This window comes from Leptodactylus fuscus, chromosome 6, assembly GCF_031893055.1.
Source record: "Leptodactylus fuscus isolate aLepFus1 chromosome 6, aLepFus1.hap2, whole genome shotgun sequence".
Taxonomy (NCBI): domain Eukaryota; kingdom Metazoa; phylum Chordata; class Amphibia; order Anura; family Leptodactylidae; genus Leptodactylus; species Leptodactylus fuscus.
In genome coordinates, this window is record NC_134270.1 from 29,725,684 (window position 1) to 29,743,685 (window position 18,002).

The 18,002-nt window shown below is 44.9% G+C and overlaps 1 protein-coding gene across 4 annotated transcripts in view; it reads left to right on the plus strand.

The window, feature by feature from the left end:
* Nucleotides 1-17,704, plus strand: part of KLHL17 (kelch like family member 17) — a 47,897-nt gene extending 30,193 nt beyond the window's left edge. For all 4 annotated transcript variants that reach the window (XM_075279676.1, XM_075279675.1, XM_075279677.1 and 1 more), the window contains 8 exons: nucleotides 4,074-4,190; nucleotides 4,601-4,814; nucleotides 4,968-5,112; nucleotides 5,358-5,525; nucleotides 6,510-6,598; nucleotides 8,251-8,324; nucleotides 13,378-13,559; nucleotides 14,196-17,704. In XM_075279676.1, coding sequence (XP_075135777.1) covers nucleotides 4,074-4,190; nucleotides 4,601-4,814; nucleotides 4,968-5,112; nucleotides 5,358-5,525; nucleotides 6,510-6,598; nucleotides 8,251-8,324; nucleotides 13,378-13,559; nucleotides 14,196-14,424 — 1,218 coding nt within the window. In that variant the 3' untranslated portion in view covers nucleotides 14,425-17,704. The remainder of the gene's footprint in view (nucleotides 1-4,073; nucleotides 4,191-4,600; nucleotides 4,815-4,967; nucleotides 5,113-5,357; nucleotides 5,526-6,509; nucleotides 6,599-8,250; nucleotides 8,325-13,377; nucleotides 13,560-14,195) is intronic.
* Nucleotides 17,705-18,002: the final 298 nt, after the last annotated feature.

The following is an 18,002-nucleotide window of genomic DNA, read 5'->3' on the forward strand; positions in this document are numbered from 1 at the left end:
ATGGGCTTTAAACTTCTTGAAGACACTTCGTACGGTAGACACAGGAACATTCAGGTCTTTGGAGATGGACTTGTAGCCTTGAGATTGTGCATGCTTCCTCACAATTTTGCTTCTCAAGTCCTCAGACAGTCCTTTGGTCTTCTTTCTTTTCTCCATGCTCAATGTGGTAGACACAAGGACACAGGACAGAGGTTGAGTCAACTTTAATCCATTTCATCTGGCTGCAAGTGTTATTTAGTTATTGCCACCACCTGTTAGGTGCCTCAGGTAAGTAACAGGTGCTGTTAATTACATAAATTAGAGAAGCATCACATGATTTTTCAAACAGTTCCAATACTTTTGTCCACCCCCTTTTTTTATGTTTGCTGTAGAATTATTATTATTATTATTATTAATTTATATAGCACCATTAATTCCATGGTGCTTTACATTTGGGGGTTACATACAATACACAGAATGTACAGGTAGATATAATGCTAACAATGACTGACTGGCACAGTGGGGTACAGGGCCCTGCCCGCGAGGGCTTACAATCTATGAGGGAAGGGGGGTAGAGACAGAAGGAGAGGGGGAGACTGTACAGATGGTGGTGCGGTGATAGTGTTATTGGAGGTTGTAGGCCTTCCTGAATAGATGAGTCTTCAGGGCCTTCTTGAATCCTGTGATTGTGGGGATCAGTCTTATGTGTCGTGGTAAGGAGTTCCAGAGTATGGGGGATGCACGGGAGAAATCTTGGAGACGGTTGTGTGAGGAGCGGATGAGAGCAGAGCGGAGTAGGAGGTCATTGGAGGATCTGAGGTTACGTGTGGGCAGGTAGCGGGAGATTAGTTCAGAGATGTATGGAGGGGCCAGGTTGTGGATGGCTTTGTATGTTAGTGTTAGTAGCTTGAACTCAATTCGCTGGGCTATGGGTAGCCAGTGGAGGGACTGGCAGAGGGGAGCAGCTGATGAAGATCGGGGCGTGAGGTGGATTAAGCGGGCAGCGCAGTTTAAGGTGGACTGGAGGGGGGCGAGGGTGTTAGCTGGGAGTCCATGGAGAAGGGTGTTGCAGTAGTCTAGGCGGGAGATTATGAGGGCCTGGACAAGCATCTTGGTAGTTTCCTGGGTGAGGAAGGGGCGAATTCGGTGGATGTTCTTGAGCTGGAGGCGGCAGGAGGTGTTGAGGGCTTGAATATGTGGCTTGAAGGATAGGTCAGAGTCCAGGGTTACCACAAGGCATCGGGCCTGTGGGACAGGGGTAATTGTGGTTCCATTAACTTTGATAGATGGGTCAGGTGGAGGGGCCGTACAGGATGGGCTGAAGATGATAAACTCTGTTTTCTCCATGTTGAGTTTGAGAAAGCGGGAGGAGAGGAAGGAGGCTACGGCCGCTAGACAATCTGGAATTCTGGCCAGCAGGGAGGTAATGTCTGGTCCAGAGATGTAGATTTGGGTGTCATCGGCATAGCAATGGTACTGAAAGCCATGAGATTCTATGAGTTGGCCCAGGCCAAGGGTGTAGATGGAGAACAGGAGGGGTCCTAGGACAGAGCCCTGGGGGACACCTACAGAGAGAGGGAGCGCTGAGGAGGTGGTGTGCGAGTGGGAGACGCTGAATGTGCGGTCGGTGAGGTATGAGGAGATCCAATTTGGCTTTTTGACAATTCTTTTTGTGGTTTTCCATTCCATTGAAGACAAATTACATGAAGATAATAATACCAAAGAATGTGTGATTGCAATCATTTTCTGGAAGAACCTGAGTATTATCTGACAGAATTGAAGGGGTGCCAATACTTTTGGCCAACACTGTATCTATCTATCTATCTATCATGCGTATATCTTCAGCATAGTGTACAGACACATTTCCTAATATTCTATCTCATCCAGTACAGGAAGATAAAACCTTTGATTCCCTGAGGGCCGGTTTTATGTATTCTACTAGTGTCCTACACAGACCATTCATGGAGACTTGGACTGGTCATTGGAATTGCAAAACCTGCTCCGATTCTTGGCAGTGAGAGTCGCCTTTTATACCGCCGATAATCTCTTTCGTATAACAGGAATTATTCAGCCAAGTAAAACCGTTTTCAGATTAAAACTACAGAACGCAGCAGACCGGCTCGGGGAGATGTTCCCCCCACGTCTCGCTCCCACCTGATCTTGGTTTTGTCTAATCCCTCACAGTAAGCGTTACTCAGATGATTTTCTTCCATCTTCCCACACAGTATACACATCTTTCTAAACCCCCTCACACACACACACACACACACACACACACACACACACACAACTTGACCCAGGCGGCCGTGTATAATCGCCATGTCTCCTAGCAACAGCCTGTAATACATAATGCAAGGGGAACTCCATTACAGGAAGCTGCCAGCGCATCAGCTGCAACCGTCCCCAGCTGTTCGGATTCAATGGATCGATTCCCACTGTGTTTCCTCTACACATTTTTAATGATTATTTGTGTTACTTCCTGCAGGCAAGAGTCACCGGCTGCCAGCGTCTCTGTCAAGCTGTTGTTTTGTCACATTACTGTGTGATATTTCCTGTTTTCGGCTGCTACTATGTTCTTCTCCAAGATATTTTTGTATGCTACCCATTAACTCCTCACCTTCTGGGCTTTTATACTTTGTGACTTCCTATTGTTTCCTATGCACTTCTAAACCTTTGTCTTCAAATGCCGCTTGATTTTTGCAATCCCTTTTTTTGCTTCTTTCCGACTCTATTCATAATAAAAGCCCCGATCGACCTCGACCCGAATTATCAATAAATCGATCATTTTTCTTTTAATAAATCAGGCACATGGCCGTGCATTAGAAATGTCCTATATAAATTTCCTATATAACTCGCATATGAGTTATAATAAATATGTCGCACCGAGGCGTCCTTGCATTCTTATTGGACACCTGATCACTATTTTCAACAAGGAATGTATTGTCAGAATATATCATGTCATTTAGGTCACATTTTTGGAGATTTTGCAGTTCTCACTCTGGGCACTGAGCCTCATAATAGTCTTACACGTCCTGCTCTGTAGAGATCACTTCTCGGCATCTTATCAGAAGGCAGCGTTACAATGGAAGTTAACAGTTGTATTTTTTTTTTTTTGCAGCTTTTGTAAGACTGATTTCACACGAGTGTAGTACCGGGGACATTTTTGCAGTTAAATTACGGATACATGTCCCAGCCTGTCCATGGGCCTGATAACACCAATTTATAGCATTAATAGGTCCTGATGATGTTGTTAGTTCAGGTTACATCAGACCTATGGTCCGACCAGGTTTTGTTGCTATAAAACAATAAACTACTGTTAAAAGAGCTGAGCCCCAGCTCAGTGAGGGAGGGTTCACACGATATCTTTTGGCTCGTAATCTGGCACGTAGACGCCGCGGGAGCTTTTGCGGGCCGTTCACGCTCCCATTGATTTCAATGGATTGGATGGATTGCAAAATCACGGCCGCAAAATACGTGCCAGATTACGAGCCAAAAGACATCGTGTGAACCCTCCCTAAAGATGGCTGCCCTCATAATACTGCAGTGAGGGTAAGTTCACAGAGGGTTTTTTGGTCCACATTATGACGCGGATTCTGTGGCTAATTCAGCTGCGAACATCTGCCTCGCGACACTCCCTCCCAGCTAGGCTTATTCATTTGGGCCTAATCTGGAGCAGAATGCCGCAACTGGATGCTGATGCACTGCAACGACATCCAGTTGCGAGAGAGGTTTTTTGGACCAGATTCTGACGTGGCTTCCCACGTCAAAATCTGGACCAAAAATCCCCATGTGAACTTATCCTCATATTGCAGATTATGCCAGATTCACGCTAGCATTCAGCTCTCCATCATTCGAGTCTGGATGGGGACCCAAAAGACGGAGAGCCCATACGCTAAAATGGTGGTTACCCATGGACCCATTAGACTCTAATGGGGTCTGCCCAGTTTCCGCCGGATTTATAAGGCACCTCCATGCAGGACTTTTCTCTCGATTTTAGATGGTATTAATAAATGAAATGGTGAGAACATACTTCTTCTTAATGTCATGGTCCTCCTGTCGTAATCTCTAACAGATAATGTTTTTGTGGTCCTCAGGTGCTGGACCTTATCTCCAGTGACAGTCTGAATGTCCCTTCTGAGGAGGAGGTGTATCGAGCTGTCCTTAACTGGGTCAAACATGATGTGGATGGTAGAAGACAGCACGTTCCACGGGTGAGGAACCTGGATGTGTACGAGATAAAGAATTTGTCTGAAGCATCTGATGTGTTGCCCAATATATACAGACATGGATGGAAAACATGGCTGCCAACATAGCTAATGACATCTGTAGTGTTAATGCAAGGCCAGGCTTCCATGCAGTTTTCCAAACCTGCTGCAGATATTTGTAGGAAAATTCCCTATTTTGCACCGTGTGAACTAAATGCATTAAATTTGCGGGTGCATAGTGTGAAAATAGCCTTACTTGTACAATATGCAACACATCGCATTGCTTAGGGACCATAGAGGGATGTAATATTGGTCTGGCGCATATGGGAATTCTATCCCACAATGCCCTATTATGGTAAAACATAATAGTTCAGTGTCACCAGCTATGATATAGGTATTTCTGGTTGCTCCTACAGTTAATGAAGTGTGTGCGGCTACCCTTGCTGAGCAGGGATTTTCTGATGAGCAGTGTAGACACCGAACTTCTTGTACGCCATCATTCAGAGTGTAAAGACCTTTTGATCGAGGCGCTGAAGTACCACCTGATGCCAGAACAGCGGGGGGTTCTTAGCAACAGTCGAACACGACCAAGGCGCTGCGAGGGAGCCAGCACTGTGCTCTTTGCTGTAGGTGAGGAGGTTAAACTGTTCGTTTCTAAGCCGAGAGGCCATTTATGCTGCTATACCTATTATAGATCGGAGTAGATCTGGATCACTCATACAAAGTGACCTGCAAATGTTTAGGTCTGATCTTTACTTTAGCTGTTTGCTTTTCTCTTTGTAGGTGGTGGCAGTCTCTTTGCTATACATGGCGACTGTGAAGCATATGATACCCGTACTGACCGATGGCACATGGTGGCTTCTATGTCCACAAGACGAGCCCGAGTGGGTGTAGCAGCTATCGGCAATAAGCTTTATGCAGTGGGTGGGTAAGTACAGAATTCAGTGACCAGTGGCCGTACACCTTCAGTAGCCATCTGCTGACAGCTATTACTCTTGTCCTCCCCATTCACGTGAACGTTCAACCAAGTATACTGCCCGACACCTCTAGCACTGACTTGTTTTCAACATCTGCTAAACAAACATCACACACAGTATGGACGGTCCCCAAGTATGGAAGGTCTCTTATAATGTTATTACCATCTGAAGCTGACACTATTTTCTCCAATCCCAGGTATGATGGAACATCTGATCTTGCTACAGTAGAGTCCTATGATCCGGTGACAAACACTTGGCAGCCGGAGGTCTCCATGGGCACCCGGCGCAGTTGTCTTGGTGTAGCAGTACTGCATGGACTCTTGTACGCTGCGGGTGGATATGACGGGGCTTCTTGCTTGAACAGGTACATTACATTAATTTTCCCAGCAGGCTTGTTTCCTTTATTTAGGATGGGAAGGATAACGTACAGCTACGTGTTTTCAACTTGTGATTAATCTTTCTCACTGTAGAATAATGAACTTCAAATTGTTTGGAAACCTTATACCCCAAAATGATGGGTAGCAGCAATTGTTTCTCTATGATCATTGCTGATGTCTTTCCTCCTTGGCATTGTTAAAATGTTTCTAATTGCTCCAGACCAGTAAAGTACCAAAACTTGGTGGTCACACTTGCTGATGATCAATTAAGCAAGGGCATTTGATAAGCAGTAGAGATGAGCGAGTAATACTCGATCGAGTAGGTATTCGATCGAATACTACGTTATTTGAAATACTCGTACTCGATCGATTTTTTGAATGTAAAAGTTTGATGCAGAACCAGCATTGATTTTACAGTAGGCCAATCAACGCTGGTTCTTCTCCTACCTTTAGAAGTCTTCTCCGTGCAGCTTCCCCGCGGTGTCTTCCGGCTCTTCATTCACTCTGCCAGGCATCGGGCCTGGGCGGAGCCGACTGCGCATGTGCATGCATGCGCAGTCGGCTCTGCCCAGGGCCGATGCCTGGCAGAGTGAATTCAGAGCCGGAAGATGCCGCGGGGACGCTGCAAGGAGAAGACTTCTCAGAGGATCCAGCCCGACCCTCACTCGTGGACTTAGTAAGTATAATTTGATCGAACGTTGCCTACCCCTGAAACGAGCATTTTCCCCCCATAGACTATAATAGGGTTCGATATTCGATTTGAGTAGTCGAATATTGAGGGTCTGCTCGAAAAGAATATCGAACCTCGAACATTTTACTGTTCGCTCATCTCTAATAAGCAGCACTTGGGTATGTGATATGGTGAAAGCAAGGAATTGTGTCCAGCTTTCAAATCACTGTGAGGCATTACCTTTGATCTATGGCTATCCTTGGCATAATATTAGTTATAAAGTAATTATATATCATTGCAGTGCAGAGCGGTATGACCCCCTCACAGGAACATGGACGTCCATAGCTGCTATGAGCACCAGACGTAGATATGTCCGTGTCGCAACACTAGGTGAGTCTATTTCTGCCTTTAAGACTTTAAAGGGGGTGTCCAGGATTAGAAAAACATGGGTGCTTTAAAAAGTTATGTTATGAGTCCCATTACTTTTAATGGAGCTGAGTTGCAATGCCATGCACAAAATATGGAGAGGTGGGGCACAATTTTCGGAAGAAAGATGCCTTTTTTTTTTTAATCCTGCAAAAACCCTACCGTATCCTTTTTGTCACAAATGACATGTCATGTACACTGTGCATATTATTCATAATCTAGTTGTCTGTTTTAACACTAAACCTAAAAATTAAAGGGGTTGTATAAGATACCTCCTCCCCCAACACACACCCTCTCCCTTGGCCAGCTCATAGAATGCCATAGTTATCAATACCACTGTTATGCTGATGACACTCAAATATATGTCTCTGGACCAGACATTACCTCTCTGTTGTCTAGAGTGCAGCCGTAGCCTCCTTCCTCTCCTTCCGCTTTCTCAAATTCAACATGGAGAAAACGGAGTTCATCATCTTCACCCCTTCTCACACAGCCCCCCTACCTGACCCATCTCTCAGATGTAATGGTACCACACTTAAAGCAGTCCCACAGGTCTGTTGCCTTGGGTTAACCTTTGACTCTGACTTATCATTCAAGCCACACATCCAAACCTACAACACCTTTTGCTGCCTCCAACTCAAGAACATTCATCAAATCCGTTCCTTCCTCACCCCTGAAACTGATGCTAGTCCATGCCCTCATAATTCAGCGCACTGTCGGATTTCCCGATCTGTGCCCCGGGTGAAGAGCTAGCGGTGCCGGTACCGTAGCTCTTTACAGTCAGAAGGGCGTTCCTGACAGTCTGTCAGGAACGTCCTTCTCCACAGCAGCGCATATCGCACTGTACAGTGTGAGCAGGGAGGAACGCGTTCCTCCCCGCTCTCACAGTAAAGCGCGATAGGCGCCCTTCTTACTGTAAAGCGCTACGGTACCAGGACCGATATCGCTTTACCCAGGCCACAGATCGGAATTCAGTGCACTGTCGGCTTTCCAGCAGTATATGGAAAGGTCCTCTTTAAACTTCTATAACACCCTTCTCTATGGCCTACTAGAAAATGCTTTCATACCCCACTAGTGAGAACCACTGCAGAAAAGACCACAGTGGAAACACATTGCAGTTTTTTTCTGCAGCGTTTTTTGCACACAAATCCACAGAGTTTTCCTCAGTGTACTTTCTGCTTCTATTATACCTATATGGACAACACCAGCATTTCTGTAGGTATTATTGACATGCTGTGATTTGCAAAAATGCGAGTGTTTTTGGAATCATAGCATTTCTGCTGCCGATTTGCTTCTGCAATGCATGGATGGAATTAGCCAGAGCCCCATCCACTTTGCAGGTGATGTAAAATGCTGCGTTTTCACAACGTGGGGCCCCTGCCTTAAACCTGCAAAGTTGTCCTAAAAAACCACCTGTTTGTGAAACCCCTTTCACATGTTTTCTTTTTGTTTTGCACATTTGATTCTTCTGTAGAAGGGGATAAGCTGGGGACAGACTAAGCCCCATACTAAATAGTAACTACAGATATAGGCATGTTTATATATAAATGTAATATTATTTGCTGCTAATGTTCCTATGTATATTACTTTTTACTGTAATGTCTCTTTCATATTTTTAGATGGTAATCTTTATGCGGTTGGGGGATATGACAGTTCTTCTCACCTCGCCACAGTGGAAAAATATGAGCCTCAGGTAAATAACTAGAATCAATGATTTATTATTGACTTGTTTCCCTGTGCTAAAGGATAGTGCAGGTGAATATAAGAAACTTTGTAATATATCTTGTTAAAGAAATCTGTTTCCTTCTCCATTTATCAAGCTGAGCTTCATTTTATATATTAGTCTATAGAGAGGGGAGGAGGAGGAGGAGGCTGCTGGGAAAAAACACAGATAATAGTGGAGAAGGACGTTCCTGACAGACTGTCAGAAACGCCTTCTGACTGTAAAGAGCTATGGTACCGGGACCGATAGCTCTTCACCCGGGGCACAGATCGGGAAAGCCAACAGTGCATTGAATTTAGCACACTATCGGCTTTCCAGCAGTATATAGAACTGCCTGTGCCCAAACCCATGAAAGGTCCTCTTTAACCCTGCAAGGATGTACCTGCTCAGCTACAGAACCAGAGAGACAGTTGTAACTACAGCTGGAGCTCCTATAGAGAAGGTAGGGACGGTTTATCACCATCCCTGCTTTCCCGCTTGCGATCAATAAGCGCTGCTTATACTTCTATCGGAGCCGCCATGATGTGGCTCCCCTCTGACCTTGCAGTCATGAGATCTGCCAGGGACCAGACACCTAGATAAGCTCTAAATGACTCTGTCTCACTTACAGGGGAAATCAGACGGAAAAAAATACTGTTAAAATGCCCTACAAAGTCTATTATGACCTTGGGGAGGGGCGCATTGTAAAGAAAAATAAAATAAAATGATAAAGCGAAAAGTTAAATAATAAAAAAAAAAACAGAAATATCACGTACACATCACCGGTTCTAGCCCGCTCCCAGCTACATAAAAATTACCGTAACCGAGAGGGAAAACTAATCAAAGAAGTTTTTTAAATCCCTTTTTTAAATGCAAATCGGCCCGGGACTGAAGTGGTTAATTAGAGATATTACAAAGTTTCTTATATTCACATGTACTATTCTTTTATGACCAGTGGTTTGATAATTGGACGTCTGCTGTAATTTCCTTACATAACATGGGGGTTGTAGTCTGATATGTTTCTGTTATAGAAGGTGCGGTTACTTGAATTAGGAACTTGGATCACCTCTTGAGCTAAGTTGGTTTAACCTTATTCATGTAATACTGCGGCTGACACCTTCCATTCTCCATTCTACTATGAGGAGAGGGGCTGCTGGTTGATATATAGCATTGCATGCAGTGTCTGACCATTGGTAGTATTCCACGCAGTTCAGGGTGTCACCAGTAGAGAGCAGTCTCTTCTGCTTTAAGTGGTTTCCAGTGTTCTTAAGACACCTCTGTGAGCACTTGAGTGTTTACCAGAGATGTCTAGCAGACAGAATATATTTATGGCCTGTCTGATATTACAGATTAGACTCTATTCACATGACATTGGAGCCTTCTGTCAGAGGTACAAACTGGGGGCGGTAACTGCCTGGGAAGTTACAATAATTTGCAATATAAACTTTAATACTTTATCGTGAATGAAAGTTTTTGTTTTCTTTAATTTTCACCGATTAACCATAATACACTAATTTAACAGTATCTACCCTGTCCAGTCTTTATTTCCCTTGTTGCCCCTAGGACGTCCATGCCGGTTCTGACCCATAGTCAGTGGCGTAACTAGGAATGGTGGGGCCCCGTGGCGAACTTTTGACATGGGGCCCCCCTTCCCCAACCGACACCGCCGCCGAAGACCTTGACCGACCCCTCCTCCGCACACTATTATCTTCCTTAGTAAGCCCTGCACACAGTATTATGTCCCATAGTGGCCCCTGCACACAGTATTATCCCCCATTGTAGCCCGTGCACACACTATTATGTCCATTAGTGGCCCCTGTACACAGTATTATGTCCCTTAGTGGCCCCTGCACACAGTATTATGTTCCTTAGTGGCCCCTGCACACAGTATTATCCACCATTGTGGCCCCTGCACACAGTATTATGTCCATTAGTGGCCCCGGCATACAGTATTATGTCCCTTAGTGGCCCCTGCACACAGTATTATGTCCATTAGTGGCCCCTGCATACAGTATTATGTCCCTTAGTGGCCCTGCACACAGTATTATCCCCAATAGTGGCCCCTGCACACAATATTATCCCCAATAGTGTCCCCTGCACACAGTATTATCCCTAATAGTATCCCCTGCACACAGTATTATGCTCCACTGTGGACACCCATAAACAATTATTATACTCTGGGGTCTTTTCAGACCCCAGAGTATAATAATCAGAGACCCGGGGGAATAAAAACATAAAAAAAAAACAGTTGCTTACCTGTCTCCGGCTCCTATGCTGTCGGCCGCTCTCGTCCTTCTCTAATGACGTCGGACGTCACATGACCCGGGAAGCAGGTCGGGTTCATGTGACATCAGAGACGTCAGACAAGTAGGAAGGAGGCCTGGCAGGATCGTGGAGAGGTAAGTAGAGGTAAGTATTTTTACGTTCCCTTACCTCTCCTGGTCCACAGATCATTATACTCGGGGGTCTGCAAAGACCCTCGAGTATAACGATAGTATTTGTGGGGCCCGCGGTGTCACTTACCGATCCTGGCTGGGCCTGTAAATAGGGCCCGTAAATAGGGCCCGTAACGGCCTATTAAAAAAAAAAAAAAAACGCAGCGGTAGCAGCTGTCACCGGGCCCCCTAATGGCCCAGGCCCTGTGGCAGCCGCCTCCGCTGCCTCTATGGTAATTACGCCCCTGCCCATAGTCATGTGATTGGGACCAGCCCCAGGCCCACCCCTCACCTCTACGCCTTCACCCATATGCAACATATTCTGCCCATTCTGTCTCTCTAGAAGGTCATTATTGGGTATAATATTTATTGTCCTCTCAAGTTCCTTACTCTTGGAATACTTGACATATTTCTAAGTCACAAATATAGACGGACGTTTCCTGAGCCCCATCATGGTGTTCCCCACAAGAGTATCTCCGTCCTATATTGTTTTGCCGTCTACATACATTGAATACTTTATTAATTAGAAGTGCTAATTATTTCCCGGCCGTGGTATGCCAAACCAATTTCTACCCGGGTGACAAGTGCTAAATGGGAAGGTATAAATAGCTTGGCTAATGTTAGCCGGAGAAGCAAATGGTTTTCATTTTCTGCTAATGATCAACATTGTTTTTCACGTGTTTTTTCTATGTTTTATTCAACATATTAAGTGTGGGGAAAGCATGGGTGAATGTGGCAGTCAGTGAACGTAGTATTAACCAGCGACCACGCATTCATTGGTGGCGGTAAAAGTAGCCACGCACCTTAGATAGCAGTTATACATGCAAGTGTAGGACGAGGGGAATAAACCATGTCTGCTAAATTCTACGGGTTCAGGTAGAATTTGTCTAATGTGTATGGCAAAAGTAATGGTGGCTCAGTGGTTAGCACTGTAGCCTTGCAGCGCTGGAGTCCTGGGTTTGTATCCCGCCAGGAACAACATCTGCAAAGAGTCTGTATGTTCTCCCCGTGTTTGCGTGGATTTCCTCCCATTCTACAAAGACATACTGATAGGAAAAACAATGTACATTGTGATCTCTATATGGGGCTCATAATCTACTTTAAAAAAATAAAATAAAACTAATGGGATTTTCCAGAACTATAATATTGATGACCTCTGTGGTCACCTGCAGTGTTTCATCGGCAGACTTTCTGCTTCCTTTATACCTACAGGAAAAACACTGGCGTTTCCAAAGCTATAATTGACATGCTGCGTGTCCGCTGAGCGTATTTTTCTGCTATATGTAGATGGGATTCGCTAGATTGCAGTGACTGTAAAATTCTGCGGTTAAAGGGATTGATTCTATCATTAGAATCCCTTTTATCTAAAAGGGTTAGTTCACACGGGGGCAAGGAGGCGGATTTTGACAGCGGATTTCGCCTCAAAATCCGCCTCCATATAATGGTAGTCTATGGAGACCACTAGCGTTGCCGCTAGCGGAAAAAAGAAGCGAGCTGCCCTTTCTTCAGGCGGATTCCTGGCGGCAGCATCCTCCGGAGTCGGCCCATTTATTTGAGCCGACTCTGGAGGGAGAAACCGCGACGGTCGTGGCAGGCGGGTTTTGACCCGAGAGTGACGCGGCTCCCCGCGCCACTCTCGGTGGCAAAATTCACCCCCCGAGTGAACGAGCACTATAGGTCACTTATAAAGGCTATTCTTCTCCTACCTTTGTTATTCTAATCCGTGCCGCCGTTTCTTTGAATTTTCTTTTTTCTTCCATATGCAAATGAGTCTTCAGAAAGCACAGGGGGCGTCGCCTGTGATCTCCAAACACTCTCCAGCGACACCTGTGTCGTCTTCTCCTGACGCCTCTTCGCTGCATCATCGGACACATCATCAGCCGGCAGAGCCAACTGCGCATGTTTGTTTGGCCACAGGAGAATAGCCGAACTGACATGCAGTCGGCTCTTCCAGCTGATGACACGGTGAAGGGGTGATCAGGAAAAGAAGACAGAGGAGAACAGAGAGAACAGAGGATACCCCTGTGCTTTCTGAAGACTCATGTGCAGGCGGAAGCAAAAAGGAAATTCACAAAAACAATGCCGCGGATCAGATTAATAAAGGAAAGAGAAGAATAGACTTTATAAAGGCTATTCCAACGTGGCCTTTGTAGAAAATAAGGGATTCCAATGGTAGAATTCCTTTAGTCCACGGAGTTTATGCCAAATGGGTCCCTGGCCTTAAAGGGAGTGTGTCGCGCAGAGCACAGCATGTCAATTCAGCCCTACAGATAGGTTACGGTTACCTGAATCAAACACTGTTTTCTCCTTGGGATTCGCTGCCTCTCTTGCCAAGATATCACTTTTTTGTCAATATGCAAAAGAGCTCTTTGGAGTAACAAGGGCGTTGTCACTCATTTCTTTAGAGCAATGACAACACCCTTTTTGTTCCAAAAATCTTATTTGCATTTTGACAAAAACAGTAATATCTCAGCAACGAAGACGCCGATTCACAAGGAGAAAAGGCCATCTGATTCAGATGACCCTAACCCTAAACTATAAATGATTTTTCCCTCTATATTGTACTGTTGCATCCATTGAATCCTATAAAGTATATTTATTTTTCGCAGATAAATACTTGGACTCCAATTGCCAACATGTTGAGCCGCCGCAGCAGTGCCGGAGTGGCCGTTTTAGAGGGAATGTTGTATGTGGCCGGGGGAAATGATGGCACGAGCTGTCTAAATTCTGTGGAAAGATACAACCCAAAAGCAAACACATGGGAAAGCGTGGCCCCGATGAACATTAGGAGGTAAGCTAAAATTCATGACTGCACCCTACCTTGTATATATGCCTTACATGTCACCAACCTTATGACATACCGTAATAGTTTTTTAACAATAAATGCATCTAATGGATGTTCCCTCCAATGTAATCCATCTCTTCTGTTTATATCACATCAAAGGAAGGTTTTCACAAACAGGGAAGGATTGTCTGCCATCAGATAAGCTCCAGCTGGGAGATTGGTGCTAGCACTGGGGAGGGGGCATTTCTATAGTCCCCTGCTGCATAGCCTCAGGAGACTTTGTAATGAGGAGTAATCCATTTTTGGTGATGAAAACTTTACACAGTAAAAGACTTGTAAAAACGGAACAGCTAACACATGTTGACGAAGCCCCTCTTATATCTTTACCAATATAGATGTAGAGACAAGGCCCCTCCAAGAATCTTACTTTCCATCTGTGATCTTGTAGGACCTTAGAGTTGTCTACTGAGTAGAAACCTACTAAATGACCATTACTAAACCTCTGATATCCCCACTGGTTGGGAAATGAATCTCATACCTGATAAATGAACCATAACATGAATACCGACCCCCTAATCCCGTTTCATACCCCGATGGAATGTCTTGTTTTAGATCTGTATCTAAATTCTTGTCTGTTTGCAGAAGCACTCATGATCTGGTGGCGATGGATGGGTGGCTTTATGCGGTAGGAGGCAATGATGGAAGCTCGAGCCTAAACTCCATCGAGAAGTACAACCCACGTACCAATAAGTGGGTAGCAGCATCCTGTATGTTCACCCGAAGGAGCAGCGTAGGGGTAGCCGTTTTAGAACTCCTCAATTTTCCTCCTCCCTCATCCCCTACCCTCTCTGTCTCCTCAACCAGCCTCTGACAAAGAATCAGGTCCTTTACATCGAGGAGAAGCCCCCATTGTATGTTGTAGATGAAATGGATCCATTGGAGAAGAAGTCTACATTCTCAGTTCTGAGGGGGTTCTTCTTGGGACACACCATTTGTCCATGTAACCTCTTCACTGCTGGAAAGGCCTGCATCCCCTTGCAAAGATACCTCTTTGCTATTTAGAGACATGAGGACTAAGACCGATCCGATATCAGGGTTAATGGACTTTCCTCGAAGTGGCTAGAAATGACATTTCATTACTCTGTAGCATAAAGTGTCAGGGAAGATGGTGATCTTTGCTCTAGTCTGCACTGTGCAGGTCCCTCAAGCAGGAAAGGAGTTCCATCCACAAGTCTGCTTATACACAAAGAAGTACAATGGAAAATGGAAGTCTTCTGCCTTGGAGGCAATCCATGGCTATAGGCCATCTGTCATGAAATGTCCCACCTAGTATACAAGTAGACAAAGGATCTTTGGCTGCAGTTGGGATATGAATATTAATATCTGGTTATATCCTCTGTGGACTGCTTGATGCACTACACCACAGAAATCCTGGAAATAGGCACTACATGTACATAAGCCCACCCCATCCCCCACCCCGCTGTTGCACTGTTTACTCAGAAGAGTTCCAGCCTTGGCACTGATACAAGATTAGGAGTGGTAGAGTCCTCAAACCCTGAACTACATGGTCTGAAAAGATAAGAAACTCTTGACATCCTCAGATTTAAGGAAGCTTCCATCCCATAAAGCGACTTGCTATTTACCTCACAACATTGACAAACTCCTATAAAGTTGCTGAATGGACTGTATGAATGAATGAAACACCAAAAATGCCATGTTCAAATGCATTGCAAGCTATGGTTAAACCCACCTACAAAACCTGAAGGTGATCTACTTGCTATGGCTCAGATTTGGCCAATGACTAGAAGACCAGGTCTCTATTGCTGGCCAACATGCCCTGGGCCCCACAAGCTTGCCTATTCAGATTGGAAAAATCTGTCAGTAAGGATGGGGTATGTTGAAATCCAGGAGGTTGACGTTATCTGTATGGTCAGCTCAAGTAGTTTGCCTTTGGTCATGTGGGTGGAAGCAGCTGAAGACTAGCATCCTCTTCAGAGGCTGAAGTGGATTAACAACTAGGTGCAAATGTGCAGTAGGTTTACGCAACAAATTGTTTAGGAGCTTTGACCAACCCCTCTTCATATTGACTCATAGACACAAGAGCAAAGCCGGCAGGGTCGGCCATCTTTATTTTATTGACTCTCCCCTGAAAGAGGATGTTGGGAAATAAAGAACTGGGCATGTTCCATTTTATACTACCAGATTCTTTGTTCTCAATGAGAGATAAGCTCTTCCCTCTAAGAACAGTGTAGGGTTAGCTGGGGAGTCCAAAGGAATAGCTGGGGATTAAATTGAAGCTATGGAAGGTGTACAGACACCTTAAAAGTTTGAACAGCTAAAGGAGTTGTCCAGGGTATAAGATTTTTAGAATTGGCCATAAATATTTGATCCTCTTCTAGCACGTGTACTATACACAATATGGGGCCAGAAGCAGGTGACTCCATGCCCTGTATAATGGTTGGGCGCTGGTAGTGCAGCTCAACTTCCATTGAGTGTCAGTGGCAGCCCCATACAGCCCCCCCACACACACACTGATCAGAAATTTTTGACCTTTGATAGGATAGGTCATAGAATCGGATATCCTGGACAATCCCTTTAACGATATGTCTCCAAACTAGACGTTACACTTTGAACATGTATCAAGAGAACCAACCATGCAGAATTGGAAGGCCAACAGTAAAATGGTCGTGACGATATAATACTATATGGTTCTGAGTAGGTAGTTTCTGTGATGAAAATTTGGTTCTAGACCAATCTGAGATAATTGTCAGCTAGACAGTTGCTCGACCTCTGCCAATGGGGACATGAGGAGCCCCACTCTTTCTCCTCAAAGTGGTGCTAGAGATGCCTCACCCTTAGGCCTAATTCAGACGGTGTGTATGCTGTCTGCGTGTGTACAGCAGACAGTACTTGGATCTGTATCAGTGCATGGTGAATTTCCACAACATGCGCTATTTTACTTGGAGACTATCGTAGACAACCCTTTATACGTGATATGACAGCAGTGCTCTGTATTGGGGTGCCATGTGTCAAAGACACTGACCACACTCCCTTGTAATATCCAACCATAAAAGATTAGGACAGCACCCCACTATTTCAAGCTTGCTTTTACTTTAAAGAGGACCTTTCATGTCCTCAGAGATGTGCGGTATTATATATCAATGGAAAGCCAAAGTCATCTTTGCTGTTATGCTCCCAAGCACTGCAGATATCGGTGCCGTTACTTTTGGCACCGTTATCCCTCCACTGTCAGATGGGTGGCCTTACAGCCTAGCGTCATCATTGGACGGTAAGGAACGCCCCTCTGACAGCATCTTCCATAGCCTTGTACTGTCAGGAGGGGTATTCCTCATAGCCTAGTGATGACGCTAGGCCGTAAAGTCTGCCCATCTGACAGTGGAAAGATGTCGGTGCCGACACTAATAGCAACGATATCTCTAGCATCGGGACGCATACTGAAAAATCTGACAGTGCACTGAATTCAGTGCACTATATAATACCGGACATCTATAAGGACATGAAAAGTCCTCTTTAAACATATTTCCTTTATTTTTATTTGTTCGAACCGAAAACTGAAATCTCTCATTTTTCAATTTTTTTCTTTATTTTCTAATTGTAAAATTTTTTTATTTTATTTTTTGTACATGATCACATCATCTATAATCTGTAGTGGATATAATGAAGGGTCGCTGTGGATAAGCAACATTTCAGGCTGTTAACCCTTTATCAGACAGGTGCTAGATAGTATTTCAGAGGAAGGCTTACGTCTGTGTCCTCATTCAGGAGATCGGTTGTATACGTATGCAAGGCTGCTACAAGTACTAGTGATATTTAAAGGGGTTGTCCAGAATTTATGATAGGATAGGCCATAAATATTTGATCGGTGGGGGTAGGCGCCCCCCCTCCTGCACAGATCCCCTTACAAGGCTGCTTCCAACGTCTGTACTATACAGGGAATGGACCTGGCTACGTTCATACGACGAAGGTGCAAGACGAATGTGAAGAATGGACATTTTCACAGGTCTCCTATACGTTTGTATGGAGGGATCCGTAAAAACAGAAGATGATGGTCCATTATAATAACGCTCATGTCAGGGCTCGTTCACATCTGCGCCCGGTCTCCGTTTTGCAGGTTTCTGTTTCCTGAACAAAACAGAGGCAGGAGACGGAAACCTGCAGGACTCTTTCATATCTATTCATTTGAATGGGTATGAAAGATGTCTGGCCATGAGCGGCGGTGAGCGTTTTATGCTCTCCGCCGCGAAACCAGTTTTTTAAAAACGTTTTTGCGGCGGAGAGCATAAAACGCTCACCCCTGCTCACGGCCGGACCCGGTCTGACAGCTTTCTGTCTTCTTCATGCAGAAGACGGAAAGCTCAGAACGGACTGCCGAACGCTAGTGTGAACCTAGCGTCATTCACTCATTGAATTTAATGCTGCCATATGACG